Below are 22,959 nucleotides of genomic sequence, written 5' to 3' on the forward strand. Positions count from 1 at the left end.
ATGACAACAGCTCAAACTCTACTAATAAGAGGAAGTCTGTGGTAGCCAGCCTCCAAGATGGCTCCCAAAGTTCCCCACCTCCTGGAATCTACATCTTTGTGTGGTTTCCTCCCACATCACACCAGGGTTGGTAGGGTAGAAGTGATGGTTTGTCACCTTCAAGATTAGGTTTTTAAAGACACTAAGGTAGCCATCTTGGTTGCTCTCGCTCACTCTCTCTGTCTGAGGGAAGCCAACTACCATGTTGTAAGTAGCCATTCCTACAAAGAGGCATAGATAAGGTGAAACTGAGGCCTCTGGCCAAAGCCAACAAAGAAGTAAAGTCTGCCAAAAATCAAAAGAGGAAAGCAATAGATCCTGCGGTCCAGTCAAGCTTTCAGATAGCTACAGGCCCAACAGACACCTTGAGTACAACCTCATGAGAAACAGTGACCCAGACCCAGCTGGCTAAGCCACTCTCTGACTTCTGACCTTCAGAAACTATGTGAGGTAATAAATGTGGTTTTAAGTTGCTAGGTTTGGGTTAATTTGTTACACAATAGGTTACTAATACATTTTACATAGCAAAATATACAGAGGAATAGAAAGGTTAGAATTAAACTTTTATGTACACAAAAAGGGGCAAGAGGATTAGTATCAGTTTGCAATAATTTAGAGGATAAAAATGTTTCCTCTCTACCTCTGGAAAATGTTACTTTTTCCTACAGCTCTCAATCCTCAAAGATACTACATATGAGCCTGCACATATGGTATTATATAACTTTTCCTTTTTCTGACTAAACCCAGGCATTAAACTCCTAACTACGTGGGATGGTAACATTTGGTTAGCTCCACCAACATGGTCAAATTCTTCCTTAACATTATAAAGCTGTTCAAAGTGTAGACTGTTCAGAAATTAGCTTTCTGAAAAAGTCACAGAGCTGTCCTTTTAGCTTCGTGGTTGCCATTTTTAACTTGTATATGTAATTACTGTTGTGTCTTAATGTGAAAATCCAAAGTCGGTTAAATACAAATATTTATTGAGCTCCCATATAAAATATAAAACCTAAGTAGACAAGTAAAAATATTGGAGGAGGGGCACAAATTGGGTGGAGTCTAAAATTATAAACTTCTAGTTACCAAATAAATAAGTTATGGGATGTGATACACAGCGTGGCAGCTATAGTTAATACTGTATTCCGTATTTTTGAAAATATTGCTTATTTTTAAGACACTAAATCTTAAAAGTTCTCATCACAAATTTTTTTTAACTATATCTGATGACAGATATTAACTAGACTTACTGTGTGAGTATTTCACAATGTAGTTGACCCTTAAACAACATGGGTTTGAATGCTGTGGGTCCATTTACATGCAGATTTTTTTTTCAGTAAAAACAGTATAGTATTACAAATGTATATTCTCTTCCTTATGACTTTCTTAATATTTTTTTTTCTCTAGCTTCCTTTATTGTAAGAATACAGTAATAACACGCAAAATATGTGTTAACCAACTGTTTATGTTATCGGTAAGGCTTATGGTCAACAGTAAGCTATCAGTTAAATTTTGGGGGAGTCAAAGTTATACATCAATTTCCAACTGCACAGGGGGTCAGTACCCCTAATCCCTGCGTTGTCTAAAGCCAACTGTATGTACAAATATTGAGTCACTATGCTGTACATCAAAACGAACTTAACTTTATATGTCAATTATACCTCAATTTTAAAAAAGGTAAAAACACAGTGCAAGAACTCAACAGAGGAGGGGCCCCTGGCTGGCTCAGTCAGTGGAGCATGCGACTCTTAATCCTGCAGGTCATAAGTTCAAGCCCCATGTTGGGTGTAGAGATTACTTTAAAAAAAAAAAAAAAGAACTCAACAGAAGAAAGAAAAAAGAAAAACAGTAATAAGTATAACAACTAATACTTATCGAGTACTTTCTATGAGCCAAATGCATACATGCATTATATCAAAACACTTCTGTAAACACTAACATCACCCCTATTTTATTGATGAGAAAACTGAGGTTTAAAAAAGTTTAATAGCTTGCTCAATATCACACTGGTATCAAGTGAAAAGCTGGGACTAAAATCCAGGCAGTCTGACTCCAAAGTCCTAGTTCTTTATCACTACTTTACATTATTCCCCTCAAATAAATATTAAATTGTTCAGAGGAGAAATTGATTACTATGGGCTGAGTGGACCAGAAACATTTCAGGAGTGATTCAAGTTAAGTCTTAAATTTGTGCATGTTAAGAGAAATTAGGGCTTCCATATATACAACTCCAGAAGGCGCCATTCTCATTCTCTTACCAGAGTGACATAAGAGGTAGTTCTCAAGAGGGGAAAGGCAACTTCCAAATGAAAAGAGACAACAGGCAGAGCCCATGACAACAGATGGCTTCTGAAAGATTCCTGTATGGAGCCGCCTGGCCTTAGAGTTACTCACAGAGAGCCACAGTCTACAGGAGTGCGGGTCGGTGGACCATGTCCTCTTTTCTCACCATACACTGAGCACAGTGACATCCTACAAAGCCCATAAGGTGAGTAGGACTCAGCTTGCCCTTTCATTAAAAAAACTCTATTCAAAACCTATTCAAAAACCTAATTAAGGGTTGCTATAAAAAAACAGTAATATGTAGACCATCTCTACATTTTCTGTTGAATTGTCCACTGCCTTATGTAATGTCTGTTGTATAAGTGCCCACACAATAATTTAGTGCCAGGAAAAAAGTTGCTCTCCTCTTGACGAGCTGGTCTGTTTCCTTTCAACAAACAATGAGAATTATATAACCCTTTCTTTTCCACATTTTTGTCTTGCCTTTCAGGATTTTCAAAGATAAATTTCATGCTTAATTAAAGTAACAGCATTGGCCAAACTTTCCAGAATATTTATTTTCATCTCCTATTATAACGGGTTTATTAAACATATATCTTTTATTGTAATCTATTTCAAATCCTCTTTAAAATGTAGGCAAAATACAAGTTATAAATACAATGAGGCCATCCCTCCTTCCCCACTTAAAGTTTATTCACTATCACAGTGAATGGCTAGAAATTCAAGAGTCAACTCAGAATCCTCCCTTTCTTTTAGCTAATACCAAAGTTCTAGCTATTTAACCACCTTAATATTTTGCACGCCCTCCCTGCTCTTTATTATCTCTAAGACATTGCCGTGGCTTAGCATGGTTTACTGTAGAAGCTTCCATAGTAATTTCCCTCCCTGTGTCTGAACTCTCTCAATCAACCCTCTTTGTTCATTTCCTCCATACTACCAGAAAGACAAACTATGTCTCTCATCTGGCTGAAATTTCCTCAGTCTGTCATCTACAGAGTAATACCTGAAGCCATTCATAGAACACACAGGACCATATATGACCTGGTTGGCCCCTCCATATTTACTTGGCCTTATCTCACCCAGATGACCCTCTAAACATACCTGCTCCTCCCCCAGTAAATAGCACCACCATTTCCCTAGCTGTTCATACTCCAAGCCTTGGAGTTATCCAAACCTTGGCGTTATCTCTCAAAAATAAACACTAAAAAAATAAAATAAATGTGTATTTATTTTTGAGACAGAGAAAGAGAGAGAAGAGAGAGAGAGAGACAGACAGACGGAGGGACAGAGAGAGAGGGAGACACAGAATTTGGAATAGGCTCCAGGCTCTGAGGTGTCAGCACAGAGCCTGACGCAGGGCTTGAACTCACGAGCTGTGAGATCACGACCTGGGCCGAAATCAGATGCTCAACCGACTGAGCCACCCAGGCACCCCACCAGTGACCTTTTCAAATATGAGATTGTGCCACCACCCTGTATGAAACCTTCCATTAGGCTTCCTATTATACTTATAACACAGTCCAAAGTTCCTATCTCTGCCTAGAAGGACATACCTATTCTCACTCTTCTCCTTTCCAGAAATACCATTCTTTCAGATATTCATTCATTCATGTAGCTGTGGCCCTCATTTTTCAGTCTCTGCAACAATGTTACTTCCTTAGAGGATTTCCTGACTCTCTACCTTAGTAGTTCTCAACTGGGGGCCATTTAGACCCCAAAAAGGACATTTGACAAGGTATGGAATGTTACAAGATTTGGTGTCACAGTGGGAGAAGAGGGAATCTACTGGCTTCTAATAGGTAGAAGCTAGGGATTCTGGTAAATACTTTATAATGCACAGGACAGCCCCCACCACCAACAAAGAATTATCAACAAATAATTATCTGGCCCCAAATGTCAACAGTATCAAAGTTGAGAAAAGCTGTCCTCTGTAAAACATACCTCCTCTGGTCTCCTAACCCTTACTCTGCTTTATTTTTTCATGAATAATAATTATATATCTATTCATTTGTTTCTGGTCTCCCTCACTAGAATGCAAGCCCCATGAGGGTAGACATTTGACTGATGTACACACAGCTATTTCACAATGGCCTAAAAGAAAGCCTGGCATATAGTCAGCACTCACTAAATATTTATTGAAAGAGGGGCGCCTGGGTGGCGCAGTCGGTTAAGCGTCCGACTTCAGCCAGGTCACGATCTCGCGGTCCGTGAGTTCGAGCCCCGCGTCGGGCTCTGGGCTGATGGCTCAGAGCCTGGAGCCTGTTTCCAATTCTGTGTCTCCCTCTCTCTCTGCCCCTCCCCCGTTCATGCTCTGTCTCTCTCTGTCCCAAAAATAAATAAACGTTGAAAAAAAAAAATTAAAAAAAAAAAAATAAATAAATAAATAAATAAATAAATATTTATTTATTGAAAGAAAAAAATGGAAAAATTGTACTTCAACAAGGCTGAACTACTTGTATCCATCAAAATACCCCAGGTTCTCTCAGGCTTCTGTGCCACCAGCTATAGAGAACTGTGGGACTTCATAAAATTTGTAGTCACTATGATTTGTCTGCTATAGAGTATAGGAATACACTAATTTTTTTTTTTGAAGATTTTATTTTTCAGTGATCTCTACACCCAACATGGGGCTCAAACTTACAACCCTGAGCATGCTAATTTGCTCCTTGAGGACAGAGACTATGCCCCACATTCCTCTGTATCTCTGGCATTTCAATGGCTAATGGCAAGAATGGAAGACCATCTCCCTACCCAGTGAAAGAATTCAGTGTGTCAGATTTAGGACTTGAGCCAAGAGAAGTTCCATATTTCTGGAAGCTAATCCAGAATCTATAGGAATCTATAATCACAGGGCTAAAGCACAGAACATATTTTTGCTCAAAATAAGACAATAATCTGTCATGGTATCCAAAGCAATAAAATTGGTATAAAAAAGCTTTAATATCAATATCACATACCTGCTTGTTTAGCTTCAATACAGGCAATAGTTATTTCTTCTTTCAAGTCCCAGTTTTCATTGGCTATAGCTTCCCCTACTTTAACAAATCTTCCAACTGCCAAGTTGACGGCTTGTCCTACACGCTGAATTGCTTGCAGAGTTTTATCAGACTTTTTGGTATTATCTTTATGATTAATAAGCGTGGTGATCTAAAAATAGAAGAAGATAAAAGCATTTGCTTAAAATTTATCTCAATATCTTTTAAAACTATATCACAAAGGCCAAGAAAATTAAGCCCAGAATACTGGATTAAGCCTGGCATACGGCAACAGTCTTTGGCCTAGTAGACTAAATTGACGGCTTTAATGCTTCAACCCAGAGACAACCAGTAAAGCATCCTGCATCCCTCCTCAAGACAATGTTTCTATTAATAACAATCCCAAGTTTACCTGATGATGGTTATCTGGGACATATAGTTCCAGAAGCCCTCCAGGTATTCCAACAAATCTTAAAGACAGGAGAAAAGTAGGAAAGGGAGGCTCATTACACTCAAAAACAAAACAAAACAAAACAAAACAAAACAAAACAAAACAAAACAAAACACCTCACAAAAAACCAAAGCACTTCTTAGTGCTTACGGCACAGTAGAGATCTAATTTCCTCGACTATGGCTCGAGCTGCTGTGAGAGTAGAGACAACATTCCATTCCACTGCCTAGAAGTGTATAGGTTGTACAAAATGGTATGCATGCCATACATGCTTACTGAATTAGCCAGACATTTTAGAATGACCACTGTAATCTATGTTTTATACTTCTCTAAGTGTTGTTGTAGACCCAAAATACATTACATACCAAGAGTTTTAATACCTGATTCCAGGCCCTGAAGTAAAATATAGAAGGTGACAAGTTAAGCTTGTTGAAACAAATATAAATCCTCAAAATGTCCTAGAAAACTAGTACGTGAACTATACCGACATATCAAAATATTTAAAGAATGTTACATGAAAACTATGGATCTTAAATAGTACATGTCCACTAAATATAACTGTGAAATGATTTATATAAGTGCATTAGCAAATACCAGAATACAGAACTAAGAGAAGAGGAATGGCTCTTTGAGAAACTTTACAGGTTATGGTACTAATAGTTTAGAATCAGGAAGGCCTGGGTTTGAGCCTTGGCTCTGCCACTACTAGCTAAATGACCTTGGGAAATTTACTTAATCTCTCCAAATTTCCTCACCTATATTATTTTTCAAATTTTGAATGTTTCCTAGATGCCAGGTCCTAAGAATGCATCAGTGAACAAGACTAACACAATCCTGCCCTTGTTCAGTTTACAGTCTATCAGAATAACAAAATATATAAAATAAATTTATACATAATTTATAAAATCATATAAAATATATTTGTTGCACATCTACCATATACCAAATAAAATTTTAGGCAATGATGAAAAAGCAATGTAAATCAAAGAAAAGACCCAAACTCTCATGGAGCTTACATTCAAGTGGGAGGGAGGACAGATGATAATCAAAAAGGTAAACAAACAAACAAAAATAATGCAAATACTATACAAAATATTAAAACAGTATAATACGATAGAAGTATTTTTGCAGCTATCTCAGATTAGTTGATCCTCCTTCTATGAGGAAGTGATATTTAAACTAAGATCTAAATGGTATAAAGTAGTCAAGTTGGCAAACATCAGGGGACAAAGCATTCTAGGGAGAAGAAATAATTGTTGGAGGGGGGAGAGAGAAAGGGACAGAGAGAGAGAAAGGGAGAGGGAGAGGGAGGTGAAGAAGGGGGAGGAGAGAGAGAGCGAGAGGGAAGGAGAAGGGAAGCCCATCTTGTTCAAAGAATGAGGTAAGGCTAGAAGCAGTTAAAGAACAGTGACAAGAAGGCAAGTAGAAAACCAATATCCAGTAGGTGGGCAGGGACCAGCCATGAAAGGCTATGTATTTTATTCTAAATATGACTGGCAGCCACTGAAGGGTTTCTAAACAGGAAACTGCTATGATCTCTGCAGCGATTTTTAAATGTGTCCACAAATTCTTTGATATTTCTCCTTTCAAGAGGCAGAGACTCATTTCTCTCCCCTGAAGTATGAACTGAACTTAGTGACTTACTTCTAATGAATAAAGTGGAAGCAATGGCATACTTCTGAGAGTAGATCATGAAACACATTTTACCTTCCACCTCCCTCTCTCTCTCCCTCTCAATCTCAGATCAATCACTGCCGGACAAAAACAGCTACCATATTGTGAAGGACACTCTCGCAACTCGATGGAGATACCCACATGGGAAGAAACTGAGGCTTCCGGCCAAAAGATAGTGAAAAACTGAGGCCTCCTGCCAACAGTGAGAAGAATGAACATGGAAACAGATTCTCCGGCCTCAGTCATGCCTTCAGATTACAGTGGGCCCAGCCAACATCTGGATTTCAATTTCACAAAAGACCATCCAGAACCATGAGGCAAACCATCCCAGAATTCTTGACTCACAGAAACTGAGATGATAAATATTTATTTATTGTTTTAAGGCAGTAAATTTGGGGTAATTTGTTATGTATCAATAGATAATGAATACATATTTTGGTATCTCGAATGTGGCAATGCTGTAACAAACCTAAAATGTGAAGTGGCTTTGCCATCAGACTGTGGAAGTTGAATGGACTTTGAGGAGTTAGTAAAAGCTAGAGAGTATTGAATACACTTTGCAGAAGTTCCTCAAGGAAGCTATGGGTAAAAGCTTAAAGTCATAAAAAAATCTTATTGAAAAGTGGAGAAAAGAAGATCTTTGTTATGTGGTGTCAGAAAATCACCCCCAGGAATGTGTAAATTAGAGAATAAACCTAATGAACTGGGTGATCTAGCTAAGGAGATTTCAAGACAAATTTTGAAGGTGCCACTTAGCTTCTTGCTTAAAATGTAAAAATGTAAGAAGAGATACAGAAGCGAAAGGAAACACTGTTAAGTAAAAAGAAGCCAGGACTTGCTGTATGTGAAAATTCCTTGCTTCTCCAAAAGGCAAATGATGCTAAAATTAAGAATGGCTTCCAGGCAAAAACAAAATCTAGGGCACTGTCAGGAAGCAAGGTCTAAAGATGAAGCTGAGAGTGTGACTATAAAATTTTATGTTAAGATCTCAGGAAGATTCAAGGTGCTGTTCCAGAGATCCATTCACTTAAACAACAGGTCTCTGAGAAGCTTTAAGAGTATTGTCCCTCAGGAGTCCCAGCAGAAGCCCAAGTTAGAGCAGGGCTTATCATAAAGAGACTTGTGGGTATGGTTTGTCTAATTAAGTTAGCCCAATAAGATTCACAGGAGACTCACAAAATTTTGAGGATAATTAGGTCAAGAGACATGGACTGAAGGAGACAGATCAGTACAATTAGGTCAAGAGACATGGACTGAAGGAGATAGATCACTACAAAATGAAGAGTTTTTTGCATCCCCAAGCTTCCATCGGCAGGGAGCAGGCTGAGAAACCATGCAGATATAAATATGGGCTCCCTTTCATGAGTGAGGATGACTCAGAGCAGTGCTAATGGCCATGAAGAAACATTCCCGGGCTTCATGTCTTCATCAAGGTACCATTAACCTGTGTTTGGGTGGGTTTCAGAATACTGTGAACCAGTGGCTCCTAGTTTCCCCATTTTCAAACAGAAAAATATGGCTGTTATCCTATGCTTACTTCCTGTTTTATTTTGTTTTTAGTTGCTGTTTTAACAAAAATTGTTAAACAATTTTAGTTGTTGTTTAACAGGTTATCCTCTGCCTGTCCCACCACTAAAAGTTGTGTGCTTGGGAGCAGATAACTTGTCACTTTAGTTCATAGGTCTTTAGATCAAATGGAACTATACTCAAGGAGCTACACCTAAGGAACTCTGCATATAAGAAGTCTCATCTGAATCAGATTTAGATGCCAAAATCTTTAATTTCCAGCTATGCCATAAAGGGATGAGACTTTGGGGAGGCCTGGGGGTGCAGGGGAATAAATAGGAAGAAAAGTAAACAATCTGTGGCCAGAGGGTAGAATGCAGTGATTTTAAAATATGTCCAAAAATTCTTTCCTATTCCTGCCTTTAAGAGGTAGAGCCTCAATCCCCTCTCCTTGAGTGTGGGCTGAACTTGGTGAATTACTTCTGACTAATAAATCAAGCAGAAGCGACAGTGTGGTACTTTTGAGAGAGGTCATAAAGGCACTCTGGTTTCAATCTTTCTCTCTCTCTCTCTCTCTCTCTCAGATTATTCCCTCTAGAGGAGGCCAGTTGCCATGTCATGAAGACATCTGACCAGCCTGATGCAAAGTCTAACATGACAAACAACTGAGTGAGGCGTCCAACCAACAGCTAGCAAGAGTCTGAAGTCTCCTGCCTACAGACATGTGAGTAATCTAAAAGCAGGCAGGATTTTTCTTGTTTCTTGAGATAGGCCTGGATTGCAATGTATTTTCCTCTCGGGACTGTCTTCGCTGCATTCCAAAGCATATGGATTGTTGTCTTCTCATTTTCATTTGTTTCCATTTGTTTTTTAATTTCTTCTCTAACTGCCTGGTTGACCCATTCATTCTTTAGTAGGGTGTTCTTTAACCTCCATGCTTTTGGAGGTTTTCCAGACTTTTTCCTGTGGTTGATTTCAAGTTTCATAGCATTGTGGTCTGAAAGTGTGCATGGTATGATCTCAATTCTTGTATACTTATGAAGGGCTGTTTTGTGACCCAGTATGTGACCTATCTTGGAGAATGTCCTATGGGCACTTGAGAAGAAAGTATATTCTGTTGCTTTGGGATGCAGAGTTTTAAATATAATTGTCAAATCCATCTGATCCAATGTATCATTCAGGGCCCTTATTTCTTTATTGATCCTATGTCTTGATGATCTATCCATTGCTGTAAGTGGGGTATTAAAGTACCCTGCAATTACCACATTCTTATCAGTAAGGTTGCTTATGTTTGTGATTGTTTTATATATTTGGGGGCTCCCATATTTGGCGCATAGACATTTATAATTGTTATAATTCTAATTTATAATCTTCCTGATGGATAGACCCTGTAATTATTATATAATGCCCTTCTTCATCTCTTGTTACAGCCTTTAATTTAAAAACTAGTTTGTCTGATATAAGTATGGCTACTCCAGCTTTCTTTTGACTTCCAGTAGCATGACAGATAGTTGTTCTCCATCCCCTCACTCTCAATCTGAAGGTGTCCTTGGGTCTAAAATGAGTCTCTTGTAGACAGAAAATAGATGGGTCTTGTTTTTTTTATCCATTCTGATACCCTATGTCTTTTGGTTGGAGCATTTAGTCCATTGACATTCAGTGTTATTATTGAAAGATATGGGCTTAGAGTCACTGTGATATCTGTAGGTTTCATGCTTGTAGTGATGTCTCTGGTACTTTGAGGTCCTTGCAACATTTCACTCACAGAATCCCCTTTAGGATCAACAGCACACCTAAAGGAAATAGAAGCAGAACAGCAAAGACACCCCAAACCCAGCAGAAGAAGAGAAATAATAAAGATCAGAGCAGAAATAAACAATATAGAATTTAAAAAAACTGTAGAGCAGATCAACGAAACCTAGAGGTGGTTTTTTTGAAAAAGTAAACAAAATTGATAAACCTCTAGCCAGGCTTCTCAAAAAGAAAAGGGAGATGACCCAAATAGATAAAATCATGGATGAAAATGCAATTATTACAACAATCCCTCAGAAATACAAGCAATTATCAGGGAATATTATGAAAACTTATATGCCAACAAACTGGACAACCTGGAAGAAATGGACAAATTCCTAAGCACCCACATACATCCAAAACTCAAACAGGAAGAAGTAGAAAACTTGAACAGACCCATAACCGGGGAAGAAATTGGGTCAGTTATCAAAAATCTCCCAACAAATAAGAGTCCAGGACCAGACGGCTTCCCTGGGGAATTCTACCAGACATTTAAAGCAGAGATAATACCTATCTTTCTCAAGCTGTCTCAAAAAATAGAAAGGGAAGGAAAACTTTCAGACTCATTCTATGAAGCCAGCATTACTTTGATTCCTAAACCAGACAGAGACCCAGCAAAAAAATTCTCAATAAGATACTAGCAAATCAAAATCAACAGCATATAAAAAGAATTATTCACCATGATCAAGTGGGATTCATTCCTGGGCTGCAGGGCTGGTTCAACATTCGCAAATCAATCAATGTGATACATCACATTAATAAAAGAAAGGAAAAGAACCATATTATCCTGTCAATAGATGCAGAAAAAGCATTTGACAAAATTCAGCATTCTTTCTTAATAAAAACCCTTGAGAAAGTCAGGATAGAAGGAACATACTTAAACATCATAAAAGCCATTTATGAAAAGCCCATAGCTAATATCATCCTCAATGGGGAAAAACGGAGAGCTTTCCCCCTGAGATCAGGAACACGACAGGGATGTCCACTCTCACCACTGTTGTTTAACATAGTGTTGGAAGTTCTAGCATCAGCAATCAGACAACAAAAGGAAATCAAAGGCATCAAAATTGGCAAAGAAGAAGTCAAGCTTTCACTTTTTGCAGATGACATGATACTACACATGGAAAACCCAACAGACTCCACCAAAAGTCTGCTAGAACTGACAGGTAAATTCAGCAAAGTCGCAGGATACAAAATCAATGTACAGAAATCAGTTGCATTCTTATACACTAATAATGAAGCAACAGAAAGACAAATAAAGAAACTGATCCCATTCACAACTGCACCAAGAAGCATAAAATACCTAGGAATAAACCTAGCCAAAGATGTAAAAGATCTGTATGCTGAAAACTATAGAAAGCTTATGAAGGAAATTGAAGAAGATAGAAAGAAATGGAAAAACATTCCGTGCTCATGGATTGGAAGAATAAATATTGTTAAAATGTCCATACTACCCAAAGCTATCTACACATTCAATGTAATCCCAATCAAAATTGCAGCAGCATTCTTCTCAAAGCTAGAACAAGCAATCCTAAAATTTGTATGGAACCACAAAAGACCCCGAATAGCCAAAGTGATATTGAAGAAGAACACCAAAGCAGGAGACATCACAATCCCAGACTTTAGCCTCTACTACAAAGCTGTAATCATCAAGACAGCACGGTATTGGCACAAAAACAGACACACAGACCAATGGAATAGAACAGAGACTCCAGAATTGGACCCACAAAAGTATGGCTAACTAATCTTTGACAAAGCAGGAAAGAATATCCAATGGAAAAAAGACAGTCTCTTTAGCAAATGGTGCTGGGAGAACTGGACAGCAACTGGACAGAAGAATGAAAGTAGACCACTTTCTTTCACCATACACAAAAACAAACTCAAAATAAATAAAGGTGGAAGACCTAAATGTGAGACAGGAAATCATCAAAACCCTAGAGGAGAAAGCAGGAAAAAACCTCTCTGACCTCAGCCGCAGCAATTTCTTACTTGACACATCTCCAAAGGCAAGCGAATTAAAAGCAAAAAAGAACTACTGGGACCTCAGGAAGATAAAAAGCTTCTGCACTGCAAAGGAAACAATCAACAAAACTAAAAGGCAACCGATGGAATGGGAAAAGTAATATTGAAGAATTGACATATCAGACAAAGGGCTAGTATCCAAAATCTATAAAGAACTCACCAAACTCCACACCTGAAAAACAAATAATCCAGTGAAGAAATGGGCAGAAAACATAAATAGACACTTCTCGAAAGAAGACATCCAGATGGCCAACAGGCACATGAAAAGATGCTCAACGTCACTCTTCATCAGGGAAATACAAATCAAAACCACACTAATATACCACCTCACGCCAGTCAGAATGGCTAAAATGAACAAATCAGGAGACTACAGATGCTGGTGAGGATGTGGAGAAACGGGAACCCTCTTGCACTGTTGGTGGGAATGCAAACTGGTGCAGCCGCCCTGGAAAACAGTGTGGAGATGCCTCAAAAAATTAAAAATAGATCTACCCTATGACCTAGCAATAGCACTGCTAGGAATTTACCCAAGGGATACAGGAGTGCTGATGCATAGGGGCACTTGTACCCCAATGTTTATAGCAGCACTTTCAACAATAGCCAAATTAGGGGCGCCTGGGTGGCGCAGTCGGTTAAGCGTCCGACTTCAGCCAGGTCACGATCTCGCGGTCCGTGAGTTCGAGCCCCGCGTCAGGCTCTGGGCTGATGGCTCAGAGCCTGGAGCCTGTTTCCGATTCTGTGTCTCCCTCTCTCTCTGCCCCTCCCCCATTCATGCTCTGTCTCTCTCTGTCCCAAAAATAAATAAACGTTGAAAAAAAAAATTTTAAACAATAGCCAAATTATGGAAAGAGCCTACATGTCCATCAACTGATGAATGGATAAAGAAGATGTGGTTTATATATACAATGGAATACTACTTGGCAATGAGAAAGAATAAAATATGGCGTTTTGTAGCAACGTGGATAGAACTGGAGAGTGTTATGCTAAGTGAAATAAGTCATACAGAGAAAGACAGATACCATATGTTTTCACTCTTATGTGGATCCTGAGAAACTTAACAGAAGACCATGGGGGAGAGGAAGAAAAAAAAAGAGAGGGAGGGAGCCAAACCATAAGAGACCCTTAATTTTTTTTTAATGTTTTTATTTATTTTTGAGACAGAGAGAGACAGAGCATGAGCAGGGGAGGGGCAGAGAGAGAGGGAGACACAGGCTCCAGGCTCTGAGCTGTCAGCACAGAGCCTGACACGGGGCTCGAACTCACGGACTATGAGATCATGACCTGAGCTGAAGTCGGACACTTAACCAACTGAGCCACCCAGGCACCCCAAGAGACTCTTAAAAACTGAGAATAAACTGAGGGTTGGTGGGGGGTGAGAGGGAGACCAGTGGGTGATGGGCATTGAGGAGGGCACCTGTTGGGATGAGCACTGGGTGTTGTATGGAAACCAATTTGACAATAAATTTCATACTAAAAATAATAAAAAAATAAATAAAAGCAGGCAGGTAAGCCACTCACAAATTCCTGAAACACAGAATCTAAGATAATAAATGTTTGTTTTAAACCATGAAGTTTGAGGTAGTCTATTTTGCAATGGTAAGTAACTAACACAATTTCAAATGTATGTTATTTTAAAAGAACACTCTCTTCGGGGAAAAGAGGATTGATAAAGTGGCAAAATCAGAAGGGGGAAGACCAGTTAGGAAACTGTTGCAATAGTCCAGGTAAAAGATGATGCTGGCTTGAAACAAGGTGACAATAGTCAAGATGAAAGAAAACAGGTAAACTGGATTGCTTGATGGATTAGACTGGTGTTGTCAAAGATGACCCCTAATTTGTAGTAGAACAAACAGGGCGCATTGGCATAACACTAACATCTCTACGTGGCAGGCACAAATAATCTAAATTAATCCTCACAATCTTAGCATGTAAGCACTACTTTATCCCCTTTTTACGGATAAGGCAACTGACACTAAAAGATGGTTGTTTAAGGTCTCACAGCTATTAAGAGGTAAAGCCACGATTCACAGTCAATTTGATTCAAAGGCATATTTTATTCTTCCAGTTTTACTGAGATTAACTTACATGTAAGTGATGAGATCCATATATATATTGCAAATGATTCTACAATAAACTGCAAATGTTTCCACAACAGAGTTAGTTAAAACATCTACTACCTTACATATATTTTTTGTGTGTGGTGGTGGTGATAAGAACATTTAAGGTCTACTCTTTCAACAACTTTTAAGTATTTAATACAAAGTTGTTAACTATAGTCATCATACTGTACATTAGATCCCCAGAATTTATTCATCTTGTAACTGGAAATTTGCACCCTTTGGCCAACATCTCCTCATTTCCCTCACCACACAGGCCCTCACAACCATCATTCTACTCTCTGTTTCTGTGGGTTTGGCTTCTGTAGATTCCTCGTGTAAGTGAGATCATTTGGTATTTGCCTTCTCTGATGTATTTCATTTCACTTAGCATAATGCCTTCAAGGTCCACCCATGTTGTAGCAAATGCCCAGATTTCCTTCTTTCTCATGGCTGAATAATATCCCATTGTAAATTTATACATCTTCTCCATCTATTTATGAATAGGACATTGAGATTGTTTCCATATCTCTGCTATTGTGAATAATACTGCAATGAATGTGGGAGGGCAGATCTCTCTTCAAGATCCTGATTTCATTTCCTTAGGATATATACCCAAAAGTGGGATTGCTGAGTCATATGAGAGTTCTATTTAAATTTTTTTGTGGAACCTTCATGCTGTTTTCCAAAGTGGCTGTATCAACTTACATTCTCATCAGCAATGCACAAGGCTTCTCTTTTCTCCACATCTTCACCAACACTTTGTTTTCTTGTATTTTTGATAATAGCTAATCTAAGTCAGGTGATATCTCATTGCGGTTTTGATCTGCATTTCCTTGATGATTAGTGATGTTGAGCGTATTTTCATACATCTGTTGGCCATTTGTGTGTCTTCTTTAAAAAACTGTTCAGTTCCTCTGCCCATTTTTAAATCAGATTTTTTTTTTTTTTTTTTGCTATGAAGTGGTATGAGCTCCCTATTTAATATTAAAGATACTAACCCCATGGGCACTGAGGAGGGCACCTGTTGGGATGAGCACTGGGTGTTGTATGGAAACCAATTTGACAATAAATTATACGTAATATAAAAAAAAAAGATACTAACCCCTTATCAGATAGATGGCTTACAAATATTTTATCCCATTCGGTAGGTTGTTTCTTTTGCTCTGCAGAAGATTTTTAGTTTGATATAGTCTCACTTGCTAGTTTTTGCTCTTGTTACTTGTATTCGTAGTGTCATATCCAAAAATCATTGCCAAGACCAAAGTCAAGGAGATTTTTCTCTCTTTTCTTCTAGGGGTTTTACAGTTTCAAGTCTTACATTTAAGTCTTTGATCCATATCCAGCTAATTTTGTGAGTGGTGTTAAGAAAGGGGTCTAATTTCATTCTTTTGGATGTAATTATCCAGTTTCCCAACACATTTTTAAAAATATATTATTTTAATGTTTATTTTTTGAGAGAGAGAGAGAGACAGCCTGAGCAGGAGAGGGGCAGAGAGAGGATAAGACACAGAATCCAAAGCAGGCTCCAGGCTCTAGGCTGTCGGCACAGAGCCCAACACAGGGCTCGAACTTGCAAACCATGAGATAATGACCTGAGCTAAAGTCAGGTGCTTAACCTACTGAGCCATTCAGGCACCCCAACCCAACAACATTTATTGAAGAAACTATCCTTTCCCCATTGTATTCTTGGCTCCCTTGTCAAATACTAATTTACCATATATGCATGGGTTTATTTCTGGTCTCTTGATTCTGTTCCATTAGACAATGAATCTGTTTTCATGTCAGCATCATATAGTTTATTTACTATAGCTTCGTAGTATAATTTGAAATCAGGAAGTGGGATACCTCTAGCTTTGTCCTTCTTTCCCAAGATTGCTTTAGCTAGTTGGGGTCTTTTGTGCTTCCATACAAATTTTAGAATTTTCTATTTCTGTGGGGAAAAAATGCCATTGGAATTATGACAGGGATTTCACTGAACCTATAGATGGTTTTAGGTGTTATGAACATTTTAATATTAATTCTTCAGATCCATGAACATGGGATATCTTTCCATTTATGTGTCTCCTTCAATTTCTTTCATCAAAGTCCTAGAGTTTTCGGTCTATAGATCTTTCACCTCCTTGGTTAAATTTGATGCTACTGTAAATGGAATTGTTTTATTTCATTTTCAAATATTTTGTTATCAGTGTATAGAAATACAACTGATTTCTGCATGTTGATTTTTTATCCTGCAACTTTACTGAATTCATTTATTAGTTTTATGTGTGTGTGTGTGTGTGTGTGTGTGTGTGTGTGGTCTTTAGGAGTCTTTGGTCCTATTCCACACCTGATAAACACTAAGGAATTCTTAGTACCACCTAAAGAACAGAGGACTTAACCACCATTGGCTCTTCCAAACAACTAACTTGGACAAGCCTCTGGAGTGGACAGGAGTTTAAGTTGTGTTTATTACCAAAAGTTTTAAATTTTCAATTATAAAGAAAAGACCTGCAATTAGACTAAAATGCCAACTCTTGTTCAGTTCTGAAACACACATGTTGCTTTCATTTCCAGCATCCTACCCAGTGCAAAATTAGGTGTGGCTACCTTCCTTTTACTTGAAGCAGTCTAGAAAATGTTTAATCCAAATAGAGGTGTGCATTTAAAACTGACATTTACAGAAGCCAAGTCAATTTATAAAATTCCTTATTAAAAGGTCGATTTATGTCCTTATTCTCAAACTTTTTAAAAAGGAGGCCCAAAAAAGTTATACATGTTGACTGTTTTTTAAAAATGAGAAATATAGGAAAGACTGAAGAAACAAAAAAATTACCCATAATCACACTACCCTGTGAGCATTTTGCCATAATTTTTCTCAGTCTTGTTTTATATATCTACACACCTAAACACACAGTTTTACAAAACTGAGATAAAAGTTCAATTTCCTTGTCATATGAAAAATAAGAGTAGCTAACATTTAACACTAAGGCACTATCCTATGTGTTTTATATGTATTAATTCATTCATTGTTTACATCTCTATGAGGTGAATACTATTATTATCCTCATTTTATAGATAAAGAATCTGAACTTAGAAGAAGTAAAGAATTCACCCAAGGTCACAGAAGGAGAAAGTTGCCTAAACTTTTAGTATCCATATTGCTTCTGTCCACCCAGGAGTATGATAAAGACCAGAGGAAAGATAGCTGGTGAGAGTGCCTTGTAAAATACAGTGCCAAATAAAATTTCAGCTATTATTCTGCAAAACCAGGAGGCATATTTTTAAATTGGGAGTCACAACCTGAAGTTGCCCTCATACCAGAGTCGAGAGAACGCCTGAATGAACCAGAAAAAAGAGGGCAGAAAGGCAGCCCATGGGGAAGAAAGAGATCTGATATATTGAAGAATTCTGCGTGGAATAAAAGAAAGAACGAGTGCTTACTTGATACCTTCTAACAAAGGGTGTCAACAAGTACCAATCGCCAACGAAGTATATCCTAGCAGTTAAGAGCACGAACTCTGGCTTACTTTGCCTGGGTTTGAAACCTGGCTGTATCATGTGACCACGTGGCAAGTCATCTAGCTTTCTACAAGTCCATGTTCTCGTCTGTAAAAACAGGAATAATAATAGTACATTTCACAAGGTCAGTGTGGGAAATACATTACTAAATTAAATAAAGTATTTAGAATAGTGTCTGGTATATAGTAAGCACTACATAATTGTTAGGTATTACACAGCTGACATTTCTAGAATCTCTATTTCCTCATGTTTATGATGTCATTCTTATTTTCTATAATAGCTGACAGTAATCTCTTCATTGAACTGGATTTTCTTAGTTTACTTTTTTTCCTTTTTTTTAAGTTTATTTATATTTATTTTGAGAGAGACTGAGAGCAAGCAAGAGCGTGGGTAAGGGGCAGTGAGAAAGGGAGAGAGACTTCCAAGCAGGTTTTGCGCTGCTAGCACAGAGCCCAATGCAAGGCTCAAACTCACGAACTGTGAGATCATGACCTGAGCCGAAACCAAGAGTCAGATGCTTAACCAACTGAGCCACCCAGGCACTTTGTTTACTTACTTATTTTATGGGGAAGCCAGAAAGCAAGTGAAGACCAGGAAGAAAAAAAATTGGTAGCAGCCCAGATAAAAGAACAATGGCTTAATTCTTTGGGCCTGAAATATAAGGGAACCAACCCAGTACAGAGAAGTTCATCTTTTGGCTTAACTCAGTAGTGAGTTCTTAAAATTATTAGATATAAAAATTAGGGGTGCCTGGCTGGCTCATTCGGTAAAGTATGTGACTCTTGATCTCAGGGTCGTGAGTTCAAGCCCCACATTGGCACAAAGCCTACTTTGAAATAAAATAAATTAAATTAAAAAATAAATTCGCTAATCAGCTATAGAAACCAATATGGAAGAAAACACACCAAATCATGGGAGGTACTTTAAAAGAAGTAGAACTTACTTTATATGTTTTACCTTTGCAAAACAAAAAAACCAAAAATACACACACATATTCGTATACATAAGTCAGGAAAGAGGGCCTCATATGTACTCTATTCATCTTCAATTATTGAGAGAAGGATCCTGAAAAGCCTCCAGGACAATACAGAGAGAAACGGAAAGACAGGGTGAGCTATCTTAGAAATTCGAAGGGTCTGTCCAATGGTGAATGCAGTAAATCTATCACAGACAGGAAAAGACTAGTGGGTGGTAGAATAACATTCCACACTAGGGTGGAGTATGTGGCAGATATCCCTGTTCCCTTCCTTGGATAAAAACATTTTAAGACTGGGAGTGGGGGTTTTGACAGGAAGAATAAAGTGATTATTAAAGAAGGTGGGGAGTTGCTCTGAAAAAATGTGTTTGGGACCTAGCCCAGGGCTTTTTAAAGAACTATCTGATTTAGAAAATATCTAACAAATGAGTATATATAACATATATATGTATGGTACAAAGACATGGGAAGACATATATGCAACCAGCATTAAGCTTAAGACAACATTACCAGTACCTGTGACAATCCACATGCCTTGAGGGCCCCTCCCTTTCCCCACCCCCCACCTCCCTCTCCCCAGAAGAAACCACTGTCCTGATTTTGTGCTCATCTTTTCCTTGCTATAACTACTGCACAGATGTTATATCCCTAATGATATATGGTTTCATTTTGCCTGTTTTTGAGCCTTCAGTATTTTTTACTGATAATTATAGCTGTGGTTCATTCATTTCACTGCTGCATAGTACCTTACTGTATGAACATAGCACAACTTATTTAAACATCCTATTGTTAAAAGAATTTAGGCAGTTTCCAGTTTGGGGCCATTAAAAGTAAACAAACAAACAAGAAACTGTCAACATTGCAATCCATGGCTAGCACACACTCAGGAGTTTCTCTAAGGGTATGGATTTTGGAGAATTGCTGGGCCATAGGTACTATCCACCTTCAACTTCAGATGACATTGAACTGTCTTCCAAAGTGGTTTACTACTGACATTCCCATTGGCTCCACATGCCTCACCAACACTTGTTCTCATTGTGGTCTTAATTTGTACTTCACTGGTTTCTGATGAAATTGAACATCTTTTAACACATCTTTCAGCCATCAGTTTCCTCTTCTGTGGTAAAGATTTTTTACCAATCTTTATTAGGTAATCTTTCTGTTTCTGATTCATTGCAATCCTTGATTTATTCTGGGTACCACCAATCATTCACTGGTAATTTGTGTTGCAGCCACATTCTTCCACTTTATGGCTTATCCTTTCAGTTTTGATAAACAGAGGTTCTTCGTTCTAAAGGAGTCAAATTTATCAACCTTTGCTTAGAATTTTTACTCAATCACTTCCCAGCATGAGGTGGTAAAGATACTGCCCAGTTGTTTTTCCCCTAAAACTGTTACATGTTTTCACTTTCATATTGATGTCCTTAATCCATCTGGAATTGATGTTTGTATATGGTGTGAGACAGGGATCCAAAGTCATGTGTTACTGGATAACCAATTGTCTTAGCCCAATTTTTTAAAAGTTTTTCCTTTCCCTACAGACCAGCAGTGCCAATTCTATGACTTCTCAATTTTCCACATATATGTGGATCTGTTTCTAGGTTCTCTATTCCCTTTCACTGGTCTATTGTCTTAATTATGAGAGCTTTATAATGTCTTGAAATCTTCCCACTTTGTTTCTCTTCTGGCTATTCTTGGCTCTTTGTTCTTTTATATTAATGTTATAATTACTTTTTATCAAATTCTGTTCAAAAATTCCGTTGAAATTTTCACTGGAATTGTGTTAAATTTATAAATTAAAGGGGAAAATATTGAGTCAATCTAGTCATGAACACAGTACTTCATTCCATTTACCTAGATCTACTTTGGCTTTCAAAAAATTTTTTTTAAATCTTTTCCTAAGGCTTGGCCACGTATGTATGTATGTATGTGTGTATGTGTGTGTGTGTGTGTGTGTGTGTGTGTGTGTGTGTATTCTCCTAGGAACCTCATTTTTATTCTAACAGGCTTCTTTTAGAATTACTTTTTTGTTATTAGAGAAATGCAGTTGACTTTAGTATACTACATTCAGTGAACTTACGAAGCCTCCTAGTTTTTATGATTTATCTGTAGACTCTTGCGTTTTCTATGTAGATAATTTTATCAAAACAAGAGCTTTGTTTTTTCCTTCTGTATCTTTACACCTTTCACTTCTTATCTCATTGCACTGGTTAGGATTTCCAGCACAGTGCTGACTAAAAGCTGCAATAGCACACATCTCTCCTCTTGTTTCTAGTTTTAAAGGAAATGTCTGCTTTAAATTTGACTTGTTGCTATTATTTTAACTGTAGGTTTTCTGTGGATACTCTCTATAAGGAAGTTTTCTTTTATTACTAGTTTGCTAAGTGCTTTTTATCATGATTATAAGTTGCATTTAATTGAATGCTCTTTCTGTATCTACTAATAAGAACATATATCTTTTGTAATATGTGAATGCAGAAAATTATATACATTTATCTAATACTGACTCAACCTTGCATTCCTAGAATAAGGCCAGTAAGCCAGAACTTTGTAGTTGGAGAGTCAAAGAGGTTGGATGATATCAGAATAGAAACTATATGCTTAAAACTCACTAAATTTTGGGGGCGCCTGGGTGGCGCAGTCGGTTAAGTGTCCGACTTCAGCCAGGTCACGATCTCACGGTCCGTGAGTTCGAGCCCCGCGTCAGGCTCTGGACTGATGGCTCAGAGCCTGGAGCCTGTTTCCGATTCTGTGTCTCCCTCTCTCTCTGCCCCTCCCCCGTTCATGCTCTGTCTCTCTCTGTCCCAAAAATAAATAAAAGCGTTGAAAAAAAAATTAAAAAAAAAAAAAAAAACCTCACTAAATTTTGTGATGCTAGTCTTGTTCACCTCAAGACCTTGTCTCCTCTCTGGCACTGTTCACGAATCATCCATGCCTCCTCTGAGGAACATTTACTATTGATGTTGCTAATATGACACTTAGCATGTGCTAATATATACAGATCCTGTCTCCCAACATGACTACAAGTCCCTCGAGGAGCAGCTAGTAAGTATACAATAAATGCTTAAATATTCTTGGGGATAAAATGGTGAAACATGAATTGGATAATAATGCAGCAGCCTTAGAAAATGAGACTCTGGACCTGAATTTCTAGAGAGCTGCAGTGTTAATCAGCTAATACTCACTGAAACTTAAAAAATCACTCTAAATTTTACTCCATACTCCCCTGCTTTGTTAACAGTATTCTGGCCATGCTTTATTCATTTGGCTTTGAGCAAATTCAACTTTTACTTATTGAGTACAGTCAATCATCAGGAATGTCACTTAGGGTACTGTGCTAAAGATATGGCTGTGGATACATCACATGTGGGATTGCAGAACCTCAGCTATGACCCTGAATCAATCTTTAACAGGGAAGAAAAAAATTTAAAAAGCTTGCATTTTTCCCCCCTGTGGCAATGACCTCTAGTTAACTCTCAGCAGCAATTCACAAGATTCACACATTCACACATTTCCTCCTCCACTCCACCCTCTTTTATTCCAGAATTACACAATGCAGAACTGCAGAACTGATACATTTTTAACAGGGTTTCTGTGAAAAGTTACCTTTTCTCCAAATCACAACTACTTTCCACCTTGCTTTTCCAATGT

General features: G+C 38.0%; 1 protein-coding gene across 1 annotated transcript in view; it reads right to left on the reverse strand.

The window, feature by feature from the left end:
- Window positions 1–22,959, reverse strand: part of CTNNAL1 (catenin alpha like 1) — a 64,831-nt gene that overhangs the window by 38,378 nt on the left and 3,494 nt on the right. Inside the window, exons 3-4 of the mRNA XM_047096806.1 lie at window positions 5,704–5,761; window positions 5,274–5,463 (exon numbers count right to left, since the gene is read on the reverse strand). Of these exons, the coding sequence (XP_046952762.1) occupies window positions 5,274–5,463; window positions 5,704–5,761 (248 nt within the window). The remainder of the gene's footprint in view (window positions 1–5,273; window positions 5,464–5,703; window positions 5,762–22,959) is intronic.

This window comes from Lynx rufus, unplaced genomic scaffold, assembly GCF_022079265.1.
Source record: "Lynx rufus isolate CCGP_SWC_20201006 ecotype Redwood Valley unplaced genomic scaffold, mLynRuf1.p SCAF_10, whole genome shotgun sequence".
NCBI lineage: Eukaryota > Metazoa > Chordata > Mammalia > Carnivora > Felidae > Lynx > Lynx rufus.